This window comes from Typopeltis vanoorti, chromosome 5 (assembly GCF_054136105.1).
Source record: "Typopeltis vanoorti isolate ZY-2024b chromosome 5, IOZ_Tvanoo_1.0, whole genome shotgun sequence".
Taxonomy (NCBI): Eukaryota; Metazoa; Arthropoda; class Arachnida; order Uropygi; family Thelyphonidae; genus Typopeltis; species Typopeltis vanoorti.
The window spans coordinates 147652085-147679828 of record NC_143553.1 but is presented as its reverse complement, the minus strand read 5'-3'; the positions used below and the strand labels follow the sequence as shown (position 1 = coordinate 147679828).

At 35.3% G+C, this 27744-nt stretch overlaps 1 protein-coding gene across 1 annotated transcript in view; it reads right to left on the bottom strand.

Moving 5' to 3' along the window:
* LOC150106928 (NPC intracellular cholesterol transporter 1-like) overlaps positions 1–27744 on the bottom strand; it is a 920722-nt gene that overhangs the window by 694609 nt on the left and 198369 nt on the right. The window contains exon 7 of the mRNA XM_090393507.1: positions 13651–14020. Within this exon, the coding sequence (XP_090249633.1) occupies positions 13651–14020 (370 nt within the window). The remainder of the gene's footprint in view (positions 1–13650; positions 14021–27744) is intronic.

Genomic DNA, 27744 nt, shown 5'->3' with positions numbered 1-27744 from the left:
AAATGAAAAGGAAAACAGACCCAGTGGCAGATTGTGAAGAAAGTAGTAATTCAACACAGACATATGAAATCTGCAAGGATAGAAAAATAAGAACTCCATGGTGGACTAAGGAATTGATGGAAAAAAAAGAATTCTGAAAGTTTCTAACAAGTAAATCATCATATGCTCAAATAATAATAAAGAGCATGTAAGAAGCGTGTGTGTAAAAGTGCCTAAATAACACAAAAAAAAAAAAAAGTAATGGATAGACTGGTAAGAACATAGAAGATAAATTAGGAAGACGTCAAAATGTTCTGCAGATTCAAAAGAAGCTTAAGGAATCAAATGACAAAAGGTGATATGAAAAATAAAAGACATATCCAAGATGCTCAGAATAGTAAAAAATATTCAAGGAATGCAATCAGAACTACATAATACTTTAGATAAAAAAAACAAGCCCTCAAAAACCTGAAATATGTAAAAGGCAGTGAAATAAATGATATTCAACAAGAAATATAAAAGTATAAACTGCATAATTATGTACTTTATAATTATACTACACTTTAAGTTATATTCAGTTTAAACCAGATAGTAGAAATATCATAGAAGATAATAGGGATCTTCATTTCAGTTTTGTAAATCTAGAAAGGACAGAACAATGTGAGTGATAAGAGAAAGGCTGTTCAGGAGCCTGGAGCAATTATTAATTGGGTTGAGATCTAATGCAGAATTAGGGAAAAGAAACTAGATTCTAAGAGAGAGGGAGTTTATTCACCTATGGTATGCAAACATAATGATAAGAATGTCAGAGCATAGCTATAAATCTGGTGAAGGAATGAAAATTTACACTTTGGCACAGAATAATTGTTGAGTGAGGCTGTGAATGGAAAAAAGAAAAAGTTGCCCAACCAGGAATATGAAACTGTAGATGCAAGTATACAAAAAAAGCCAGGAAGTAACTAATGTCTCTATATACAAATGCCAGGAGCATCACAAAACAAAGGAATTTGTTGTCTTCATGAATATATTGTGGCCTAAGATTGTTGGTATTAGTGAAATCTGGCTCTCAGGGTCCAATGTAGTAACTGGATAGTGTGAACGGTATAAACTTTTTAAGGAGAGGAGAGGGTACTACTAATGATGGATGATTTATGTCTAGTAGTTAAAGTAGAAACTCATGAAAGTATGTTGGAAGTTTTTTTCACTTGGTTATACTATAAATTAAAGATACCAAGAAATTATATACTTGGTTTAATCCTTTATCCAGGTGTAAGCAAACAGAGTTTGTATCTGAAGTATTTTCAGGACTGGGGCAACTCATATGACTTCACATCACTTACCTTAGTATCGCATACAGCAAAGCACATCTCCTTGTAGGCATATATAATGCTATGTAGTCCACATGGTTAACCTAGTGGCTGTGCGCTTCGCAACCATATGCCTGAGGAAGGAGCATCCTAGGTTCGATTCCTGTCAGGGACAGGAGGAACTAAAGGATCTTCCTCAGCCATAGCCAAGTTTGAAGTCTTGGGCATGGACAGTAAGGTTTTTCCCCAGTTTATCCTGAGGAAAAACTGGGGTTTTTCATCCTGCAAAGCAGGCAAACTGGCCTTGAAAACTCAACACTACAGGACATTAATAAACCCTCGACACCTCAAGGTAAAAGAGGGTAAAATGAAGATGAGATGATGCTATACCAGTTGACAAACAGTATCACACCTTATTATTCAGTTACTCTAGATTAGAGAAAGGTTGTTGAAAGTTTTTTCAATTGGTTATACTATAAATTAAAGATACCAAGAAATTATATAATTGAAATTATGATTTCTGCATTACTTCACCCTTAGTATCACCTCTGGGTCTGGCTCCCACTGAAGAGACCTCAATAAAGGTCGAAACTGGTCTGGGTAGTGACCCTTCCCATAATGCATAGCATTATACATGTCTGCAAGTAGATGTGTTTTGCATTATGGGATACTAAATGCAAGTGATGTGAAGTCATACGACCTTTACCATGAAGTTGACCCACTCCCGAAAATACTTTAGGTGCAAACTTTGTTTGCTTACACTTGGATAATAGATTAAACTAAGTATATAAGTTCTTGGTAACTTATTTAAATTCATGAAAGTAATAATGCTCCATGAAGAAGTGATTTTTAGAATATCTGTTGTGAAGTCAAGACTAACAAAATAAAATATATCGGTGAGGTGTTGCTATAGACTTGGTGATTTAGCCACTGGGGATGATGAAATGCTTAAACAATTTACTTTAGTGGGTACTAAAGTAAATTGGTGATGCATTGTTATCATGAATTTCTTTTTAAATGATTTAATTAATCGATGCTTGGATAACTGAAGTCACACTCATAATGGAGAATTTATGGAGCTGTTGCAAGATGGCTTTCTAAGCAGCATGTAAAAGATGATTTTCTAAGCAGTATGTAAAAGAAGGGACTAAGTCAAAGAGTAAGTCTTATGATTTGATCAAAGTGTCAGAAGGAATCACAATTAATGTAAAAATGTTTTACAACCAGTTGGTGACAGTGATCATGCTGTACTGCCAGCTGGGAAATTGCTAACTATAGCAATGTTCCAATTAGGACAAATTGCATTCTAATTTCCAGCAAGAGAATACTATCTTTGGTCCAACTATCTTAAGAGAGAATGCTATTTTTGGTCCCATTATCACTTACTAAATAGGAAGGATATCAAGCAACGTGCATGGGAAGCTTTTGAAAAGGTGCTTGAATGAAGCAGTATCTGAATGTGTCCCTAGAGTTCAAAGAACAAACAGAGATGGAGCGAAATGGATGCACAACCTTAATAAGCAAGGGATCCAATATGAAGATATGTAAATAACATCATCATGAGAATAAGATGAATTATCTTAATTAAAATTAAGAGTATTATATGGAAAGCTAAATCAGAGTATGTGCCTATGGTTCCCACAGAAGATTCTGCTAAGGTAGAATTGGAGGAATTTTTTTGAGACTTTAGAGAAAGCAACTGACACAATGAAAAATTGGTCCTTGTTAAGGATCTAAATAGCAGAGTAGGAAGTGATTGTCAGACATACAAAAATATTTTGGGAAAATTTGGAGAAAAGAGCAAAGCTAATAATAATGGCAAATACCTGATTCATTTCTGCTCGGGACATGGACTGGTTATTACTAACACAATGTTCCAACATAAAAATGTGCACAAGTTCACATGGAGAGAAGAGGCAAGAAATAAAAAAGTCTCGCTGACTATGTTATTGTTGATAATGATGTTTTCTCTCTGGTGCAGGGCACTACAGTGAACAGAGGATTTGAAACTGGAAGTGATTATCATTTAGCTCGAGCAGGATAAAATTGAATTTCATATTGAAAAGAAGAACATGTAAGAAAGTTTTAAAGTGAATAAAAGTTGAGCAGCTCTCAGATGTGAACTGTAGACTGAAATATACATTATTTAAGAAAATGTGAGAGTTTGAGAACAGGAATCAAACCTTGGAGATTCAGTGGCAAGATCTGAAGAAAACATTGATTGATTCAGCCAGAGAGGCATGTGGTGAGGTTGTCTGCAAGGATAGAAAAATCAGAAGTCCTTGGTGGACACAGGAAGTGTCCATTAATATGATATTGCATCAATGGCAATATCATATTAAAAACAAGGATATTAGGAAAGAACTTGACATTGTTGGCATCCATGTGGTATGGTCACTTAAACAGAATAGGAGAGGAAAGATTAGCAAAACAAGCGTTCTCTGCCAGGTTGGCAGGAAAAAGACCCAGAGGAAGACCAAGATATAGGTGGATTGATATGGTAAAAAGTGCCTTAGAAGATAGAAATATAGATCTGACAATGTTGAAGTCTTGACAGGTAAGAGATTGATTTGGAGCAAAATTGTAGACAGGAAGTTAGTAATGATGTAAACAGCAATGAAGGAAAAGAAGAAATCATATCAAAAGTTCCTGGCAAATAAGTCAGCTTGTGCTCTTAGAGAATACAGAGAAAATGTAAGAAAGCTAAACACTGTAAAACTAGTTAAACAAAAGTCATGGGAAGACTTTGGTAAGAACAGAAAATAAATATCAAGAAGGTGCCAAGGGAGGTTGTAGAAGCCTCAGAAATGGAGAAAAGAGTGCTGTAAAAGGAATTAGAGATGATAAAGGTGACATGAAAACTGGAGAAAAAGATATCCTTGATGTATGGAGTAATTATTTCGAAAAATTGCTAAATGAAACAATCAGTGACAGAAATGTTGGTAAAAAAACACTGACCAGGCATGCAATCAGGAATACATATCCATACTTGAAGTAGAAAAAGCCATCAAAAGCCCGAAATGTGGAAAGGCAAATAGAGTAGATGATATTATTGTTATTATTATTACATAACACCTCCAGGAAGTCTAAAGACTTATTGAGGAAGGGTACTTACGCTACAATTGTCTCCACCAACCGCAACTACCTTAATTATCTACACCAGGGGTTGCCAAAGTTATTTGCCGGTCGACCCTTTCAAGAGTTTCTTGACTTGTTATCGACTCCCTATATTTTACTATAACGTAATTATAATAGGACAAGCAAACAAAGACGCTTAAAACCGAATTAAATATTACCCATACAATGATGTCTTATATTTTTCTGTCGACCCCTACAAATGTCATATCAACCCCTTTGGGGACTGCTGATCTACACCAATGCTATCTGCCGCTGACCCCCAGCACTAGTATTTTCACAGCCAATCACGAACATCTATTCCTACTGCAGGATTCAAACTAGCAGCCTTTTGGCTGGTGAGCAGATACACTAACCACTCAGCCAACCAGGCCAGCATATTCAACTAGAAATGCTCAAGTATAAAGGTATAAAAGTCTTACAGTGGCTGCATTGCATAGTTCAGAAAGCCTGGACAGAGGGATGAATTTCAGATGACTGGAGTAGAGCTCATAGTACCCACATATAAAAAGGAAAATAAAACCGAACATGAGAATTACAAAAGGCATTTCCCTACTGAATAAGATTTATGCAAGTATACTTGAGACACAGTTCAGAAGGATTGTGGAAGGGAGGATTGAAGAACAAGCTGGATTCTGGCCAAATAGCAGCTATCAATATCAGATATTCACTTTATGACAAATAGTAGAAATCATGTGAATATTACAAAGATTGATATTTAAATTTTCTAGATCTGGAAAAGGTGTATGACAAGGTGCCAAGAGAAAATGCTACAGCTATACGGTGTCAATGGAGCATTATATCAAGCAATACTTATTCTTTATTTCAGTTGTAAGTCAGCAGTTAGAATTGAAGGAAGTACAGGAAGTTGGTTTTATGTTAAATCTGGTGTCAGACAAGGATGTACATTATCCTCTCTGTTATTTATTAAATATATAGATCACATTATGAAGGAAAATGGTATTAAACCTGATATCAAAATTGGACATGTTAATTTCAGCTCTCTACTTTATGCAGATGATGCAATACTTCTAAATAAATCCGCTTCAAGTCTGCAAGATTCCCTCACTAAATTGAATAACTGTTGCAATAGATATGGTAGGAAAATCAGCAATAACAAGACAAAGACAATGAAAATAGGCAGAAGCATTGAAAATATCAACTGCATTGTGAATAGAGAACCTATAGAACAAATAAAATATTTCAACTACTTAGGCACAAATTTTAGTGAAGATGGTATATGGTAGGAAGTCAACTGAATAAATTTATATGGAATAAGAGAGAAATTAGTCGAAATACTAAATTTGCTGTATACAAGACAGTGTTCAAACCAATTTTAACTCATAGATCTGAGAGCTGGGTCAGAAGTAAAACACTTGACCAAAGACTAGAGACCACAGATATGAGAGTCCTGAGAAAGATTAGGGGCATGAACAGATCGCATCAATGGCAATGTCATATTAAAAACTAGGACATTAAGAAAGAACTAACATTGTTAGCATCCAGGAATGTGTTAGCAGAGTTAATCTCAAGTGGTTTGAGATTAACTGGTTAATCTCAAGTGACCTTGAGATTAACCTCAAGTTAATCTCAAGGTCACTTAAACAGAATAGGAGAATAAAGATTAGTAAAATAACTGTTCTTTGCCAAGAAAAAGAACCTTAGAAATACCAAGATATAGGTGGATTGATACAGTACAAAGTGCCTTAGACCAGCGCTTCCCAAACTGTGGGCCACGGCCCCCTTGGGGGCCGTAGGTTTTGTTGAGGGGGGCCGTGAAACAATGAAAACAAATTTAAAATGTTTTAAGACTAAGTAGATTTTTTTATTTTAAAAGAAACGTCTTTAACTTTTATTATTTATTTCTTTTTTGTTATTTTTTATATTTTAATGGAAAAATTCACACATTGGTGTTGGTTCACAAACTTTGCTTCGCGCTTAATGAATATTAGTAAATATTGCTTATTCATATGTTTCATTTCAAAGCAGTGGTTAATTGTATTTACTTCGAATGCTCTCCAGGGAAGCTCCAAATCTTCCTGTCCCTTTCATCACACGTTCGTAATCAGGGACTGTTGATATTGACTTTATATACATATCAAAACTCATTTTATATTATCACTGTCATCCGAGCTAGTTTTCTGTTACCAATAAAAGTTTCGCATATACTTCACACATGAAAAAAGCTTAAGTTAATGTGGGGAGATAGTAACTGCTTGCAGTGGTAAACAACACACCCTCCCTAACAGCCACTATACTGCAGAGGCAATAAAAACAAGTACTTTTATTATGCCAGTGAATAAGGTATGAAGAGTCTGTGTAATATATTTCTCAACAAATAGTTCAATTAGAGACAACTGGGATAAAAACACTAATTAATGAATCTCATGTCCCTCATACAGAAACTATGCTGTATAGACTGAAACAAAACCATATGTTGCATGGACAAACACAGTATCTAACTAAAAACTATTGTTATTAATTAGATGCGTGTGCGAGTTCGATTTCCCAAGGCAGCAATAAAATTCAGTGGAACGTGTTAAAATTCGTAAAAGTGTTAAAACTAAGTAATATATATATATATAAAATGAATGTTATGGTAGTTTCACATATGGAATTCGCTTGAAGAGAGTTAGCATTTCAACTCAATTGTCAGCTATGCTTTTATCTTTCGGTTGCACGATCTTTTGTTAATACCGCACCAATCATATGCACGTTTTAATAACCTGCCTTTGCTGTCTGTTTCGCATTAGGCTTAATTACCGTAGAGGGAGAAAAGTCATAAAAGAGAAAATATTCCTGGTCCGAGGATTCCCTTATTCAGGTAATATTCACTAATTTCATGTTAGCAGTCTGTGGTGTGCCAGTATCGGTAAGTGGTGATATTATTTGATCTATTCTACGTTAAAAATTTTAACCCCGAGATGGATAAATGGCTGATAAAAAAATAAAAAAATTCCAGCGACCAATCAGAAGAAGCAGAAACAGACCCAAAAAAAGGACAGTATTTCATATTTTATCAGAACAGCCCGCATCGTCTTCAGAACCAAACGGTAAGAGGCAAAAAATGTAATATATGCATTTGATTTTTGCAATATTCGCTGTGTATGTTTTGTATTGAATATAAATACAATAAATATTATAATAATATATATCTCTCTATTACGATTTTGTTTCGAGGGGGGCCGTGAAATATTTTAATTTTTGCAAAGGGGGCCCTGACATCCAGAAGTTTGGGAAGCACTGCCTCAGACGATAGAATAAAGATCTGATAATGTTGTAGTTTTGATAGGCAATAGATTGATTTAGAATAAAATTATAGATAGGAAGTTAGTAATGATGTAAATTTTTCATGTAGTACTATCATATCCTGTACACCCCCTTGAGGATACATATCAGGAATTTGATGATGAATTTTATCCCACATACAAGCGAAGTACAAAAACCTATAGGACATCAGTGCTAGGTGTGTGATGTGCAGATATAAGTTGGGAAATATGAAACCTACTCACATTCTTCTTGAAAAGCTGCAGGTTTAAATTGCTGGGAAAGATATCATGGGGAAGGCTGTTCCAGAGGATAGAGATAGATGGAATAAACGTGGAAGAGGACAAGCAAGTGCAATGAATTTAATGTAAAAGGATGTTGGACAGCTGCTGTTCTTGTTTTAACAGGCCTTACTGTTGCACCACCATTGCACAATGGTGGTGCAACAGTAAGTGGAGAAATTATGTTTGGTGATTGACTGGAGCATTGACCATGGAAGCAGAAGAGATATAGCTAAAACATTGCATCTATGAGATAGCAGTAAGTGAGACTGTGAGGGAAGGATCATCTATGAGCCAAATTGCTCCTTTGGACAGCATCAAGAATTTCTAAGGAATGTGTTTTTGGTGCACTGCCCCAAGTGTGTGAACAGTATTCTAAGAATGGCAGATATGGGATTTATAAGGTTAGTAGCTCAGTGGGTGTAATATATCTTGTTGGAAGAATGCTGCATTTTTTTTTTTTTTGAAGTTGAGGAAGCTATTGATCTGATATGTTCGTGCCAAATGTGTATAAAATGAAGTTGCATTTTTATTTTCCAAAAAAAAACGATCCCACCGAAATGGAAAGAACGTATTGTTAAATTGTGAAAGAAGAATTTTGTGATTTACTAATACTTCATGATTTAACATGTATTGTATTTCCTGAGCTGAATTTGCTCCAATGTAAATTGTAAATTAAACACTTAGTGTTAAATTTTTATTGTAATAATAATTGTAATTTTATTTCGTTATTTATTCTGTATAAGTTTTTTAAATAACTTTTAAATATATCCTAAATGAACTCTCATATGTTTTTTTTTTTTATTATTATTTCTGTATGTAAGAGTGATGTAAACAATTCTGCTAATGAGATTTGATTGGTCACTGTCAAGGAAAAAATTTTATTTTAGTTAGCTCGTGCTGAGAATGTGAGCTACTGTGTATAAACAGAGAAGCCAGTGGATATAAGCTGAACTGGTTAGAACCAGATTATGGCAGGAAGAAAGAACATAGTTGATTGGAAAACGAAAGTAAGTAGGGGAGAAGACTTTGAGACCGGTTGTGTGTGACAGTAGGAGAGTTGATATATGCCGTAAATCGATTACGAAGGGACCGGGAATTAATAGGCATTTTGAATTACTTCTATGGGAGTTCTGATACCACAATATTTTCCAAATGTTTAGTGAAAGAATAGTGCAGAACAGAAGTTAATACATAGAAGGAAATAAGGAATTAGTAGATAACTAAAAACAAGTGCATCAAGACTTGTGTATTTTTGTGCCTATAATTCAATTATTATAGTTGAAGTTTTCTTTAATATTGTGTTGCCATAAAGTAAAAAGTCAATAAGAATTTCAAGTGTGCCTAAGCGAATTCTATGTGTAGAAGCAGTAACCTAACCTAGTAAGAGTTGTCCTTCCTGTAACCTGTGAGGCTATAACTGTTAACTCTGTCTGCTATATTTTGACCTTAGCTGTGGTGTTATGTTGATTAATGGTCAGATGTTAGATGTACTGAAGTACTTTCCCCTCCAAGTGATGTGTCATGTTGTTCTATTAAATGTTAGCTGACTGAGAAAGAATAAAGTGTAGCCTGTCATAAGATTAATTAATGTAACATTTGGAAGGTCGAACTTTTAAGAACTATTTTCAATTTGTTTGACCGAACATAAAGAACTGATAAATAAATGTTTATGGATTTATGGATCCATAAATAATTTATGGATTGCAATTTTTCTGAATACTTTAAACTGAGCTAATATATTTATGATATGATTCATCCAGTTGGACAGAGAAATATGTCTGAGAAATACTAATGCTTTATGAATTAACAATTGTTAACATTAGTCATGATCCTCAAACCTAATTGAGAAGATATTGTCTGAACGTGAATTGTTATATTTTAATTAGATAACCTTTTGCAGATAGTCATACTTAAATGTATATATTGTACTTTTCTACATTAAATGTTTTCTTTTGTTGAGTTAAACTTGGTGTTTGCCTGATTTTCTTTCATTGCACCGCTCAAATTTAATTGGACTTTTGCGGAAGCCTTAAACATTAGCAATAACCTCGGCCTGAAGATAAAGAGATAATATGAGTATAGTTAATGATTGATTCCTCTATATTTTTTTAAAAAACTAATCTGAATATAAGGTGGCCCATATAATATAAATTTCTTTATATTCAGATGATTTATATTCAATCAACAACTAAACAAGTATAACGGAAATTAAAGAGGTAAAGATAAGATTAACTAACCAACATAAATTGAAGCTAGGTAGAACGGCACAACAGTATGATCCCATTGCACAATAGTGGCGCAAATTTTGATATGTTTATTGACCAATCAGTATCTCTGGAGCAATTGTGAAAATTTTAGAGATATTAGTAAGAACTTTCATACAAATATGGGTGTATATATAAAAAAAAAAACTTCACAAGGGCATTTGTTTACTTAAGGGAGGTCAATCTCTGAGCAACTTATTCATCAAATTCCTGCCATGTACCCTCAAGGAGGGTACAGGATATGATAGTACTACATGAAAAAAAAATTACATCATTACTAAGTTCCTATCTACAATTTTCCTCCAAATCAGTCTGTTACTTGTCAAGACTCTAACATTATCAGATCTTATATTTCTATCATCTAAGGCACTTTGTACCATACCAATCCACCTATATCTTGGTCTTCCTCTGGGTCATTTTCGTGCCAACCTGGCAAAGAACACTTGTTTTGCTAATCTTTCTTCGCCCATTCTGTTTAAGTGACCATACCACCTAAGATTAGCTCTGCTAATGCATTCCTGGATGCTGACAATGTCAAGTTCTTTCCTAATATCCTTGTTTTTAATATGATATTGCCATTGATGCCATCTGTTCATGCCTGTAATCTTTCTCAGGACTCTCATATCTGCAGTCTCTAGTCTTTGGTCAAGTGTTTTACTTCTGACCCAGCTCTCAGATCCATAAGTTAAAACTGGTTTGAACACTGTCTTGTATACAGCAAATTTAGCGTTCTGACTAATTTCTCTCTTATTCCATATGAATTTATTCAATTCACTTCCCACCATACCAGCTTTGCTGATTCTGTTGAGTTGGATAAAGAGAATGGATATGATATGATGTTGGACTGTGCTAAGGCATTTGATAAGACATCACATGAAGGCCACTGCATAAACTGGAGAATATGGGACTGGAATTTAAACTATTCACTCAGGTAAGAGAGTGGCTGATGGACATGCATCAGAAAATAGTTTATGGGGATGTGAATCACAGATTTAAGGTCACCAGTGGTGTGTCCAAGGGATCAGTCCTTAGACCATTGTTGTTCAATCTACATATCAATGATATCGGAAAGGACCTGAGATCTTCAATTGTTTACTAATGACACAGAGGCAGGGCAGTCTGTGATGCTACTGATATATAGCATTTACAGGGTTGGACTGGAAGTGTGAGAAAGTGATAATAGCTGTCAATTCAATATCAGCAAGCATAAAGTTATGCACTTCGGTGTGATAATATATCCAATGGCACATTCTATTAATGGAATTAAGCTTCAAGTAAGTGACAAAGCTGAAAATCTTGGAGTTATGATAGACAGGAATTTAAAGTTAGAGTAGCATTTAAGTGCATTTTATCCCCCCCCCCCCTCACTTAAGTTAAAAATTTGACTTGTGGTCTTAAACTTTCTAATTGCTTAGACTTGTCAAAACATGTTAATCAAGATATAATTCCATGACATTTTACAAAATGCATAACCTAAAAAAAAATAATAATCAGGCTGGTACATCACCTGGTGAAAAAGCAACTCAACTTACAATATTAGAAATTCATAGTACATTTCACTTGGAACCTTCTTGTGCTATAAAAAAACACCTCATAAGCTTGCAGACAAATTCAAGTGTAAATTTATATTTATAATAAATGCCTAGCATGAACAACATATCAGTGTGTTAAAAATAATATCAGGATTGTGGAATACTGATAATGAAGACAGAGTGAGAATTTGTAGACTGCAGACACTAGCAAACAGGAGAACGAGGGGCGATATGACTGAGACATGCAACCTTCTGAAAGGGTCCTACATGATTTCAGTTAATGGAATTTTTCATTTTATGGAGGGTGGAGAAAGGACAAGAGGTGGGGCAATTAAGGGGTGAGGGCTAGATTTTTCTCTCATAGGGTGGTATGTAATTGAAATGGTTTGCCATTGGATGGTGTGTGTACAAGCAGTGTGAATGAATTCAGAATAAGTATGATAGCTGGTGCATATAGTGTGTAGCCTCCCTCAATGAGTCCCTGACTCCCTGAAGGTCTCTCTCAATAATAATACTACTGAACAGTGATAAAATAGATGCTGCAAAGGAAATGTCTACATGGCCAAGTGAGACTACAGATCTTTTAGCTGAGATATACAAATTTCTATGGTAGTTCAGTTTTATATAAAGTATTTCTTGTTATCTTTCAGTATTGAATTTAACTGTGAACATCAGAGTATGAAAGAATATTACTGAGCTCATTTATGTAATTCTTAAAATGGCCATTCAATTATTCTTTGTTGCATATAATTATGTTTTTACTAAATTTTTTTTTTTTTTTTTTTTTTTTTCATTAAATATATTGTTATCTTACTCCACAACTATCTAATATAACAAATTTGGATATAGGTGAGGAATAACATACTTGGAGCAAATCAGACTCAAAAATAAAAAAAAGGATGTGAAGTTCAAGAGTGCTGGATTTGATCATAGCATCAGAACTTGACACTAACCAATCTAGCTACATTGCCTGAACTTGGAGAAAGTGAGCATGTGGTCTTCACCTGGGAGACAGTTGGACATACATGCATAGCTGGAGCCAAGACGTACTGAGGTGAAAACAATGCAGAAGTCATCTTCCATGTACAAGTAGCAAAATGGAGTATCACCATTATTTTTTAACACTCAAGATCAGAGATGGTTGTAGAAAGCTTTTTGCTTGGTAATCAAGTAAATTATAATAATAGACAAGAAATTATATTCTTGTTTTAATCCTATACCTAGACAAACAAAGTTTGTGCACGAAATATCTTCACAACCAGACTACTGGCATATAGCACCTTGACTTCATATCAATTGGCTTAGTATCAATAAAAGGTCAAAAACTGGTCTTCCCATAATACATAGAATATATGAATCCAAAAGCCAACCCAGAGGTCACAGTGCACACTAACAGAGTAAGATTCTGATGATGGTGGTTCAGAAAAATGGGAATTTTAAATAGATGAGAGAGAAAAATTATGGAAATAAAAAAGCAAGCAAAAAGAAGTATATATCTACTCTATAATATAAAATGATAAGCTTTTTTGTAACATTTTTGTGTCACGTTTTTTGTCAAGTTCTTTGAAATGTTTTGAAACTCAGGGGCTACCCGGAGTGTCGAGTCTTCAAAATTCGAGGAGAACCTACCAGTCCAGAACTCGAGGGGGGGGGGGGAATCAGGGGCCCCCTAGTATATATATATAAAAACAGCAACTTGACTTAGAACTTCCTGTTGATGAAAGAAATTCAAATGAGAACAGCTGGTTTGCTGAATGCAAGAATTGAATAGGTGGGGGAGAGGAGCTTTTGCATACCAGTGACAATATTTCTTCCATCTCAACATGCCTTTATTACAAATATAAAAATTATGGTATAATATCAAAATAATCTTCAGACTTACTCAAAATGTTTATTGAAATATTCCATATTCTGCCTTGCCTGGCTGGAGGCTGACACCCATAGATCAACAGGATCAGTAGTTACAGTAAAGCGAACTAGAAGACCAGATGCAAGAACTAAGCTGATTATGATTGATAAGGCAATAACAACAAGTGGACGACCAGCAACAAAATTACCCCATCTGCGAAAACTTGTTTCAAGAAATAATTCCATTCCAGACCCCAGTTTCTCAAGAAAGGATATTTCTGAAATAATTTGTGTGTCTGGAAGTTGTCGTTGCTGTTTTCCATTAGATGGATTAGGCTTTGTGATTACTTCTTCATTTGAATTTGCATGATCAGTTCCATCAGATGATGGGCGAGCCAGTACAACTGCAAGATATGTAAAAACCAAGTTAAAGAAATAAAGTAATTTACTCATGTTTGTTTAAAAATGAGCATTTTAAAATTATTCAAAAAAAAATTTTTAATTCATTTTTTTAAAAGTTCTAGTCAACTTCAGAATTAGGCATAATTTTTTGATTATGCAAATTAACTGCAATTAATTTCAGTTAACATATTTAAAATAATAAAGCAACAAACAATCATACATAGCACAATGTTTAGAAAGAAGTAACATCAATTTTTACAGGTCGCTATACCTATTAATGCAGAGTTTATACATGGCAACAAATAGCACTAAAACTACAGCACATTGCACCATGGAACAGATAATATATGTGCACTTAATTCATTTCTTCAAGTAGTTTTTTTTTTTTTTTTAAATCTGATCCACACACGAAAGGCCACAAGACCTATAGCACATCAGTGTCATATGTCGATAAGAGGAATAGAAGAAAGGAGGAATCCATTCACATTTTGCTTGAACAGCAGAGAATTGTGATCTTTGTAGAAGTCAGAGTGGGAAACACTCTCCCAAAGGACAGAAGTAGATCAAAAGGAAGAAGAGGCAGTGAAGTTACTGTGGTGAGTTTCAAGATGTAAAAAGGGATTGGTTAGCAATGGCTCTTGTTTTAATGATTTTGTAGGAGAGAAGAGGAATAATAGTGACTAATTCAGCAGCGTACTGTCCATGAACATATCTGCAAGAGAGGCGCAAGGCAGAAACTGAACGTCGGTGAAAGAGGGATCATTAATTAGCTGGATTGCCCTCTTCTGAATAGAATTGAGCAATCTTAAAGGAGGATTTTGGTTCACCACTCCAAATATGGAAGCAATATTCCATGGCAGGGCACATTTGAGCTTTGTATAGAGTTAACAGCTGTGAAGTAGTGTCGTGTGCAAAAAAGAGTACATGTGACAGGAAAGATCAGGAGGTGCATGTCAGCCCAAAGAAGAGATATCTGATTGTGTTTGGATATTACAGTATTACTAAAGGTGAGAGGGGTGAGCTCTTTCTTGCAAGAGATCAGAACCACCTCAAATGTCAGATAGCAAGATACATCATGCAAGCAGTGAAATATGAGAAACACATTCTCTGGTCATGCATCAACAGAATGTACTCATGAACACAGACATGTTTTGGGATTTCAGAGCATTGAACTATTTATTATTATTAAAAGTGAACCTTTAGTGATCCATTGAAATTTTATGAATTGAATTATTAGCAGCTAGTTATATATCAGGTCATTTCAAAAGTAATGTTTTTTATACTGGTTATTACTAACACCATGTTCCAACATAAAAATGTGCACAAATTCACATGGAGAGAAGAGACTAGGAATAAGAAAAGTCTCATTGACTATGTTATTGTTGATAGTGATGTTTTCTCCCTGGTGCAGGACACCAGAGTGTACAGAGGATTTGAAATTGGAAGTGATCACTATTTAGTCTTGAGCAGGATAAAATTGAATTTCATATTGAAAAGAATAACATGTAAGAAAGTTTTAAAGCGAATAAAAGTTGAGCAGCTCTCAGATGTGAACTGTAGACTAAAATACAGAAATATTATTGAAAAGAAAATGAAAGAGTTTGAGAACAGGAATCAAACCTTGGAGATTCAGTGGCAAACTCTGAAGGAAACATTGATTGATTCTGCCAGAGAGGCATGTGGTGAGGTTGTGTGCAAGGATAAAAAAATCAGAACTCCCTGGTGGACACAGGAAGTTAAAGAGGCAGTGAAGGAAAAGAAGAAAGCATATCAAAAGTTCCTGGCAAATAAGTCAGCTTTTACTCTTACAGAATACAGAGACAAATGTAAGAAAGCTAAACAGTGTGTAAAACTGGCTAAACAAAAGTCATGGGAGGACTTTGGCAAGAATATAGAAAATAAATATCAAGAAGGTGGCAAAATATTCTGGAGTTTGTTGAAGAAGCTTAGGAATGGAGGAAAGTGTGCTGTAAAAGGAATTAGAGATGATAAAGGTGAAATGAAAACAGGAGAAAAAGATATCCTTGAAGTATGGAGTAATTACTTTGAAAAACTGCTAAATGAAACAAGCAGTGATGACAGCACAGTGGTAAAAAACACTGACCAGGCATGCAGTCAGGAATACATATCCATACTTGAAGTAGAAAAAGCCATCAAAGGCTTGAAATGTGGAAAGGCAGCAGGAGTAGATGATATTCGACCAGAAATGCTGAAGTATGGTGGTATAAGAGTCTTACAGTGGCTGCACTGCATAGTTCAGAAAGCCTGGACAGAGGGACGAATTCCCGATGATTGGAGTAAAGCTCTCATAGTACCCATATATAAAAAGGGAAATAAGACTGAATGTGAGAATTACAGAGGTATTTCCCTACTGAGTGTTCCCGGCAAGATCTATGCAAGTATACTTGAGAAACGGTTGAGAAGAATTGTGGAAGAAAAGCTTGGTGAAGAACAAGCTGGATTCAGGCCAAATAGAGGCTGTCAAGATCAGATCTTCACTTTACGACAAATAGTCGAGAAAGCATGGGAATATAACAAAGATCTGTATTTAAGTTTTGTCGATTTGGAAAAGGCATATGACAAGGTGCCAAGAGAGAAGCTATTCAATACGCTGCAGTTATATGGTGTCAATGGGGCATTATATCAAGCAATACTTAGTCTTTACTTGAGTTGTGAGTCAGCAGTTAGAATTGAAGGAAGTTCAGGAAGATGGTTTAATGTTAAATCTGGTGTGAGACAAGGATGTACATTATCCCCTCTGTTATTCATTATCTATATGGATCACATTATGAAGGAATGTGGTATTAAACCTGATATCAAAATTGGAGATGTTAATGTCAGCTCTTTGCTTTATGCGGATGATGTTATACTTCTAAATAAATCCGCTACAAGTCTGCAAGATTCTCTGACTAAATTGAATAGCTGTTGTAATAGATATGGTATGAAGGTCAGCAATAAAAAGACAAAGACAATGAAAATAGGCAGAATCATTGAAAATGTCAACTGTGTTGTGAATGGAGAACCTGTGGAACAAGTAAAACATTTCAGCTACTTAGGCACAATTTTTACTGAAGATGGTAAACTAGATATGGAAATGGACAACAGAATCAGCAAAGCTGGTATCGTGGGAAGTCAATTGAATAAATTCATATGGAATAAGAGAGAAATTAGTCGGAACACTAAATTAGCTGTATACAAGACTGTGTTCAAACCAATTTTAACTTATGGATCTGAGAGCTGGGTCAGAAGTAAAACACTTGACCAAAGACTAGAGACCGCAGATATGAGAGTCCTGAGAAAGATTAGAGGCGTGAACAGATGGCATCAATGGCAATATCATATTAAAAATGAGGATATTAGGAAAGAACTTGACATTGTCAGCATCCAGGAATGCATTAGCAGAGCTAATCTCAGATGGTATGGTCACTTAAATAGAATGGGAGAGGAAAGATTAGCAAAACAAGTGTTCTCTGCCAGGTTGGCAGGAAAACGACCCAGAGGAAGACCAAGATATAGGTGGATTGATACGGTACAAAGTGCCTTAGATGATAGAAATATAAGATCTGATAATGTTGGAGTCTTGACAAGTAACAGACTGATTTGGAGGAAAATTGTAGATAGGAAGTTAGTAATGATGTAATTTTTTCATGTAGTACTGTCATATCCTGTACACCCCTTGAGGGTACATGGCAGGAATTTGATGATGATGATGATGTTTTTTATACTGTACTTGTTTAAATGTGTACCTGCTTGAATATACATGCATTTATAAAGGCTTTACAAGTACAGCTAAGCTGAGGCAGCCTCATTTTATGGAATTCCACCTTAGAAGAACATCATACATAAGTTATTACTTAAATAACCCTTTATTACTATGGAGATCATTAAAGAGCACATTGTGATTTAAGGAAAAAAAAAGCAACAATGCTGCTAACACTGTAAAAAATGCACAAGAAGTGTATGGGGATAATATTTTGATTGTGCAAGTGCCAACAATGATTACAAAATTTCAACAAAGGAATTTTAGGACTCCTCATTCTGGGTACCCTGTCTCTATCGATAATAATATGCTGGAAATCGCTATTGCAAGAAATGCCAATGCAACTATTGAAGATTTAGCAAAAGACCTTAATTCATTGTCATCAACCATCCATCGCCATTTGCAAGAACTTGGAATAGTGTAAGCTCAGCAAGTGGATTCCTCACGAACTGACAAACAATCGAAGAGAGCACATCGACTCTTCATTCTCAAGAGGTTCAATCTCCGTTTTTGAGTCATGTAGTCACCGGTGATGAAAAGTGTATACATTACAAGAATGTTAAGCGAATGCAATGGGTTCATTCAGGGAAACTAGCTAATAAACCTCAGCCAAAACAAGACCTTCACCCTCAGAAGGATCTGTTAAGCATTTGGTGGGAAATGGCTAGTATTATACACTTTGAACTCTGGCCACAAAACCAAACAATCAGAGATGAAGTACACTGTGAACAACTTGATGAAAAACTGAAAGAAAAGAGGTGTTCTCTGGTCAATCGAAAGGGTGTTGTTTATCACCATGATAACATATGCCCTCGTAGTACAAGAATTACTGTACCAAGATTGAGGAAGTCGGCTGGAAAAAAGCTTCTATATTCTATCTTCTGTATTCTCCTGATTTTATACCTTCAGATTACCACTTATTTTGAAGTTTGTGACATTTCATTAATGAAAAATAATATGATACATTAGAGACACTGAAATTAAGCCTATGAAACTTCTTTGCATCCAAAACCTCCTGAATTCTACAGAAATGGCATTATGAAGCTTTCACAATGTTGGAAAAGCATTATTAAATCAAATGTAGAATATATATATATATATATATATATATATATATATACTCGATTAACTTAGCAAGTGGTTTATCTTTTATATCCTTTCAAAGCTTAATGCTAAAAATGACATTACTTTTGGGATGACCTGATAAACACATTTACCAAAAATGGAAAAGTGAACATTTCAAATAAAAGTAAAATTAAAAAATTTCAGGAGCTTTGAACACAAAACCTCATATCACTGAACAAATCAAAAGGGAGGAAGTAACTGTTTTGAATGGCAATTTAACAATGTTCTTTTATATGTTTAGTTTTTAATTAAAATGAAATAGTGTTTGCATGTTTTTCAACCAAGTTTCCAAAAATACATTTTGCATTTAAGAATTTCACTGCCCAATGCAAGAATACTGTGCTTATTAGATCTAGGTTTAAAGTGATTTGAAGAGAAGTTCCATGTTTGGCTATCCCCTACTGATTTGGGGAGGGGGGGGGGGATTATCTAACCCTTAGCTCATCTATAGTACTAGTACACTAGTCTTAAAAATGTATTTGTATTTCTCACACACACACACACACACACACACACACACACACACACACACACACACACACAGAACAGAATAATGCATATCATTAAAAAAATAAAAATAGATAAGAAAATGAAACCATAGTTTAACAGAAAAATATACAAAATAAACTAAGGAAATACTGAATGAGTGAAACCTACATATATGAATCAATGACTGAGTATGGAAAATTTACAGCAGAAATAAAACTAGTGAAATTAACTTTATGACAAAAAAAAAAAAAAAAAATCTCTACATTAAAAGTGTGGACAAACAATGATTAAATGCAATGGCCCTGATTGAATTTATATAGCTGAGATAACTATACAACCTCACTTATACAGACAAAGGCAACCCTCTGACTATATAAACAACTCACTGCATAGCTCATTTGTTCCTTCACCAGAAAGATCAACATCCAATTATAGTCTTTCCTATTGATTAAGCTTGTCTGACATCTACCCAACAGTGGAAACAAGCCCCTATTCAAGTCAATCTGAAAATAAGGCAGATAAATCAAAACTTATCACCCTCAACACTTCAATTCTTTTGCAAAGAACGGTCATCAATAGATAGCTTCTTCGCTATTATTAATAAGTATTCCAGAACAAATCTAATAGCCAACATTACTAACCATTGGGCAAACATCATGGATAAGTTTAGAGAAAAATTTCAACCCTCTTGACATTTTCAGGGCAATTGATTAGTTCTAATAGAGAGAGGCCAACTTGCAAAGCTACCATCTTTTGCAACTGGGTTGCCAGTACCCTCTCTGGTTATTAATGTGCTATGATGAATAACAAGAAAAGGATTTTCTACCTGATGGTAACATCCCTTTCCTTCATTTGAGGGAATACGTAGTACTCAAATGATCCACACAAGATCTTCCATATCTATTATTAAACACCTCCACATACCTGGTAAAGATCATTAAGCCAAAAATATCACTTTCCTGATATGTACACCTAAAGAGGTATTCAGACTACTATGACAGCACTATATGATTAAGTTTACGTTATTAATAAATCTTCCACATCCACTGCTCAGTGGATGTGGCGTTTGCACACCACAGCGCTTGTCCGCACAAAGGAAGATTTGATATAGAGTCTAGTTGGCGACCAGAGGAAATTTTTCTAAGCTTTTTTTCGATTAGTTCCCGAGTTAGTCGATCTCTAGCACAGGCAAGTGAGTTTTTGTCCCATAAACTCAAGATAATCGGCCGTAGAATCCACACTATTTCAGCCATTAAATATATTGTGTTAGGGTGAGGACCACGAGATGGCGCCACGTGTTGAGTTATTCTCTTCACTGCATGTCGCTTAATTAGTCATAGGCCAGTCGGATATTGTACCAATGGAGACTGAACTGCCCACCCAGTCTCCAAAAGTTAGATAGGGCTAAATGGCCTCGCCTACTCCCTATACTAGAATAAAAAGGCATTAGCAGATTTTTTTAAATTTTTTTTTTTATTAATAAATCTCTTATCTACAATTTTCCTCCAAACTAGTCTATTACTTGTCAAATGTCAATATTGTCATATCTATTATTTTGTGCTTCTAATGCACTTCTGACTTAGTCTTCCTCTGGGTCTCACTTGCATACCTAATTTGATCTTCATGGCATTCAAGACCTGCTTTAACTTTTCTCTCCCATTCTATTTAAGTGACAATACCATCTTAGATTGCTTAGCATTCAAAAATGTGTTAGCAGAACCAATGTTGAGATCCTTCCTAATATTTTCATTTTTAATATGATTCTGCCATTGATGCCATCTGGTCACTCTACTAATCTAATTTTTCTCAGGACTTATATCTGTGGTCTTGTCTTTGATCAAGTGTTTTATTTCTAACCCAACTCACAGATTCCTAACTTAAAACTGGTTTGAATATGGCCTTGTATACTGTTAATTTGGTGTTTGGCTAATTTCTCTTATTCCATATAAATTTATTCAACTGGCTCTTCACCATAACAGCTTTGCTTATTCTACTTGTCTATTTTCAAATTTCATTTGCCATCTTCATTGAAAACTGTGCCTACTAAATAGCTTAAATACTTTACTTATTCTATTGGTTCTCGATTAAGAAGTTTTCTGTAGTTCCGAAGCTGAGCAGTGAAGTTTTCTGTTCCTATTTTCATAGTTTGGTTTTTTAAATGCTGATATTTAGTGCCTAGATAGATTAGAGCGATTAGGAATGGAAGCAAACGTCGGGACCATAGCAGAAGAGCTTTGGCAGGAGTTCGTGAAAATGAAAAGCGACCTTCATCTCCTGCAAAAGGAATTGGAAGTGCTCAGTAAGGAGGTTCGGGATATTAAGACTGAGTTAAATGCGTTGAATAGAGAAATTAGGCCTATGGAGATTAATTTAGCTGAAGTAACTAGAAGAGGATTAAGTAAGGGAAAGAGTCTTTGTAGAATGATGAAGTAATGAATAGTATGGAAGTGATTAGGATTCAACAGAATGAAAGCAGAAGAAGTCTAGAAAAAATTAAATGTGAAAGTGAGGGAGTAAGTAAGAGTGTTGAGGGAAAGTAATGAAACTGGAAGAGTCATGCTGAATAGTGTAGAAAATGAGGCCGTGAGTGGCGCTTGTTTGGGTTTGAATGAAGTTATACATCCTTAACTTCATACATGAGTGGTATAATATATGGTGATTCAATGATTAAGGGTATGGAGAGCGGTATGCCTGAGGAGTGCTCGTCTGGCAAAACAATCGAGAGAGTGACTTTAGCAATAAAGAGAGGGCATGATATAGAAAAGATTATAGTTATGGCGGATACAAATGACTCGAGTGGTAGCGTTAATCAGGTAGCAAAAGATTTAAGAACATTGTTAGATACTGAAAAAGAAAAGTGTCAAAGGGAGGATAGTGTGTGTGCTGTCTCATTTTGACAATTATGAGTTAAGTAGACGGGCGATGATAATGAACGATATGATTGCAAGAAATTGCAAAAAAAAAAAGGTCTAGAATTTTTTGATGTCTGGAGTGTGTTTGCAGGCAAAAGACAACTGTATGCAAGAGATGGGTTGCATCTCAACATGGAAGGTCATAAGAGTTTGAAGAAGTTGCTGTTTTCTGAACAAATTGAAGTAACTGGGCAGGGAAACTAAAATTCAAAAGGTTGAGTGTAAGAGAGAGAAACTTATGCAGTGAATGTATATTTGTCATCATCATCATCAAATTCCTGCCATGTACCCTCAAGGGATGTACAGGATAAGACAGTACTACATGAAAAAATTACATCATTACTAACTTCCTATCTACAATTTTCCTCCAAATCAGTCTGTTACTTGTCAAGACTCCAACATTATCAGATCTTATATTTCTATCGTCTAAGGCACTATGTACGTTATCAATCCACCTATATCTTGGTCTTCCTCTGGGTCGTTTTCGTGCTAACCTGGCAAAGAACACTTGTTTTGCTAATCTTTCCTCTCCCATTCTATTTAAGTGACCATACCACCTGAGATTAGCTCTGCTAATGCATTCCTGGATGCTGACAATGTCAAGTTCTTTCCTAATATCCTCATTTTTAATATATTGCCATTGATGCCATCTGTTCACGCCTCTAATCTTTCTCAGGACTCTCATATCTGCGGTCTCAAGTCTTTGGTCAAGTGTTTTACTTCTGACCCAGCTCTCAGATCCATAAGTTAAAACTGGTTTGAACACTGTCTTGTATACAGCTAATTTAGTGTTCCGACTAAATTCTCTCTTATTCCATATGAATTTATTCAATCGACTTCCCACCATACCAGCTTTGCTGATTCTGTTGTCTATTTCCATATTTAATTTACCATCGTCACTAAAAATCGTGTCTAAGTAGCTGAAATGTTTTACTTGTTCCACAGGTTCTCCATTCACAACACAGTTGACATTTTCAATGATTCTGCCTATTTTCGTTGTCTTTGTCTTTTTATTGCTGACCTTGATACCATATCTATTACAACAGCTATTCAATTTAGTCAGAGAATCTTGCAGACTTGTAGCAGATTTATTTAGAGGTATAACATCATCCGCATAAAGCAAAGAGCTGACATTAACATCTCCAATTTTGATATCAGGTTTAATACCACTTTCCTTCATAATGTGATCCATATAGATAATGAATAACAGAGGGGATAATGTACATCCTTGTCTAACACCAGATTTAACATTAAACCATTTTCCTGTACTTCCTTCAATTCTAACTGCTGACTTACAACTCAACTTACAACTCAAATAAAGACTAAGTATTGCTTGATATAATGCCCCATTGACACCATATAACTGCAGCATATTGAATAGCTCTCTTGGCACCTTGTCATATGCCTTTTCCAAATCGACAAAACTTAAACACAGATCTTTGTTATATTCCCATGCTTTCTCGACTATTTGTCGTAAAGTGAAGATCTGATCCTGACAGCCTCTATTTGGCCTGAATCCAGCTTGTTCTTCAAGCTTTTCTTCCACAATTCTTCTCAACCATTTCTCAAGTATACTTGCATAGATCTTGTCAGGAACACTCAGTAGGGAAATACCTCTGTAATTCTCACATTCAGTTTTATTTCCCTTTTTATATATGGGTACTATGAGAGCTCTACTCCAATCATTGGGAATTCGTCCCTCTGTTCAGGCTTTCTGAACTATGCAGTGCAGCCACTGTAAGACTTTTATACCACCATACTTCAGCATTTCTGGTCAAATATCATCTACTCCTGCTGCCTTTCCACAGTTCAAGCCTTTGATGGCTTTTTTTTTTTTACTTCAAGTATGGATATGTATTCCTGACTGCATGCCTGGTCAGTGTTTTTTTTTTTTTTTTTTTCACTGTGCTGTCATCACTGCTTGTTTCATTTAGCAGTTTTTCAAAGTAATTACTCCATACTTCAAAGATATCTTTTTCTCCTGTTTTCATGTCACCTTTATCATCTCTAACTCCTTTTACAGCACTCTTTCTTCCATTCCTAAGTTTCTTAAACAACCTCCAGAATATTTTGCCACCTTCTTGATATTTATTTTCTATGTTCTTACCAAAATCCTCCCATGACTTTTGTTTAGCTAGTTTTACACACTGATTAGTTTTCTTACATTTGTCTCCATATTCTCTAAGAGCACAAGCTGACTTATTTGCCAAGAACTTTTGATATGCTTTCTTCTTTTCCTTCACTGCCTCTTTAACTTCCTGTGTCCACCAGGGAGTTCTGATTTTTCTATCCTTGCAGACAACCTCACCACATGCCTCTTTGGCTGAATCAATCAGGGTTTTCTTCAAGGCAAGCCAATGAATCTCCAAGGTTTGATTCCTGTTCTCAAACTCTTTCATTTTCTTTTCAATAATCTTTCTGTATTTTAGTCTACAGTTCACTGAGAGCTGCTCAACTTTTATTCGCTTTAAATCTTTCTTACATGTTATTCTTTTCAATATGAAATTCAATTTTATCCTGCTCAAGACTAAATAGTGATCACTTCCAATTTCAAATCCTGTGTACACTCTGGTGTTCTGCACCAGGGAGAAAACATCACTATCAACAATAACATAGTCGATGAGACTTTTCTTATTCCTTGCCTCTTCTCTCCATGTGAATTTGTGCATATTTTTATGTTGGATCATGGTGTTAGTAATAACCAGTCCATGCAATGAGCAGAAATCCAACAGATATTTGCCATTATTATTATTAGCTTTGCTCTTTTCTCCAAATTTTCCCAAAATATTTTTGTATGTCTCACAATCATTTCCTAATCTGCTATTTAGATCCCCAACAAGGACCAACTTTTCCTTTTTCATTGTGTCAGTTGCTTTTTCTAAAGCGTCAAAAAATTCCTCCACTTCTACCTTAGTAGAACCTTCTGTGGGACCATAGGCACAAATAAGTCTCATTGTCCAGTTCCCCATTCTCATATTTGCCCACATTACTCTACTTGAGATTGACTGCCATTCAAGAAGATTAGCCTCGTATTTTGTGTTGAATATTATGGCTACTACTTTTCCTTGATTGTCATTGCCTGAATATAACATTTTGTATTTATTGCTCAGAAAGATCTCACCAGTTTTGGTCTTTTTTGTTTCAGTCACCCCTATTATGACGATCTGGTACTTATCTAATTCCTCAGCTAGCTCCATTTCTTTGCCATTCAGGCTTCTTACGTTGATAGTACCAATCTTTAACTCCGGTGATGTGGAGTTGGGGTTTGCTTCCAGATTTGTTCCAGTAGCTGACTTTTCGCTGTTCGCCCTGGTTCCCTGGCAAAAACAACGGGAGCCTTGTTTAACTGGGCAACGCCCCAGCCGGCATGAAATTTTGTCATGTTGTACCATCATTTTTTTATTTTGGTTTAACCAATAAGAATACAATTTGGTCGGCTAAATCCCAAATTGCCATGTATATTTATTGTTTAATTTTTTTTTTTTTTTTTTTTTTTTTTTACAGAATAATTTGAAGAATAGAGTGGATAAAATCTGCATGGGGACTACTGAAATTAGTAGAATATATATCAGTTCTAAAGCTGGTACAAGAACTAAAGGAAATCTGCAATTTTTGTATACTAATGCAAGAAGCATTCGAAATAAGAGGGAAAAAAATTTTTGGCATTAGTCAATGCAATCTCACCAAAAGTTGTAGACATTAGTGAAACTTGGCTGTCAGCAGAAGATGTGGTTACAGGAATTGAATGTGATGGGTACAGTATTTTCAGGGAGGGTAAAGAAGATAAAACAGGGGGAGGAGTACTGTTGATGATAGCTGATGAGTTGCAGCCAAAGAAAGTAGTATATCAAGAGAATAGACCTGTGAATGATAGTTCATTTGAGGCGGTCTGGTGTGAAATAGTGACCAATGCAACCAGATATACGGTTGGTTGATGCTATAGGCCAGGGGGTACAGGGGATGATATTGAATTCATACATCAGCAAATTAGTGCAGAGGTTAGTGATTATTACTGGGGATTTAAATTACGGTGATATCAATTGGAAGGAGGAAATATCACATGGCAAAAAAGAAATGGAATTCATACACCTAAGAGATAAATACTGATGAAATACTAGAAAAAATGATTCAACTATTCAAATAGATCCAACACTCTGGATCTATTTGAATAGTTGGATCTGGTCATAGGTTCAGAGAACTAAGTAAGGTGTCCTCATTACTTCCAACTGGTGAGAGCGATCATGTGGGAGGATAAGGACTTGGAAGGTTGCAAAATTTGTGGATTTCTCTCTTAAGAATGGGTATATAAGGAACTACATGTTAGGTAATTATAGCAAGCTTCGGAGTGAGCTTACAGCCATCCCATTGGAGAACATATTGCAGAGGAAAGATGTTAGCAATGCATGAAATATAATCATTAGATATCTGAGGAAGGTAATATCAGAATGTATTCCCATGGTCAGGAAGACAAGGTAGGCATTAGATGGATGAGTAGTAGCATCAGGCTTGATCTGCAAAAAAAGAAAATGTTATGGAGAATTTATAAGGAGAAAGGTGATCAGTACACCATGAGCAACGTAAAGCTCAAGCCAGGAAGGTCACCAGCATACTAAGAAAAGCTGAATCACATTATGAGAAGACCTAGCTAAGGAGATCAGGAGTAATCCCAAAGATATCTTTAGCTACGTGGAAAATAAAAGGAAGAACGACTTTGGAAAGGTAACCTTAGTGGGTGCTGATGGTATTTAGGTGACCAATTCAGATGTAATAGTAGTTACCGAGTGATCACTTTTCAAAAGTATTACCCAAGTGAGGAGGATATCTCTGTACCTGTAGCAATAAATGTGAGAACTGAAGTTAATAAATCAGATATACAGTTGCACCCCGAGTTACGTAAGTAATGTGTTCCGTAAACCTTTACATAACTCGAATTTTATGTAAGTCGAATTTATAAATTACACACATACAATAAAATGATTCAATGGCTACTCATACTACTGTCTTACATTATTTTTTTTGCCATTAATCAGATACTTTCCATTTGGGGGGGGGGGGGGATTAAAAAAATTCAATTATAAAAAAATTTATCAATTGTATTTAAATAATATACATACTGTAAATATGAAAAATACATAATATAAAAGAATATTAAATCCCTATATAAGGACATAGCCTTCTCCTGGATAATCAGTAATTCGCTTCTGTGTCAGATCATCGATCCGGAGACAATTTCTCCATCCGAATCTATGTGGTGCGAGATTGAGACTAGCAGAACAAAATATACAGTTGGGTGCTGCTATAGACCAGGTGATGAAATAGATGGAGATAGTATGCATAAGCAAACAGAAGAAATGAGTGGAAGGAGGGTAATTATTATGGGAGATTTCAACGATGGTAACATTGATCGGAAGGAATTGGATTTTATACGGTTATTAAGGGA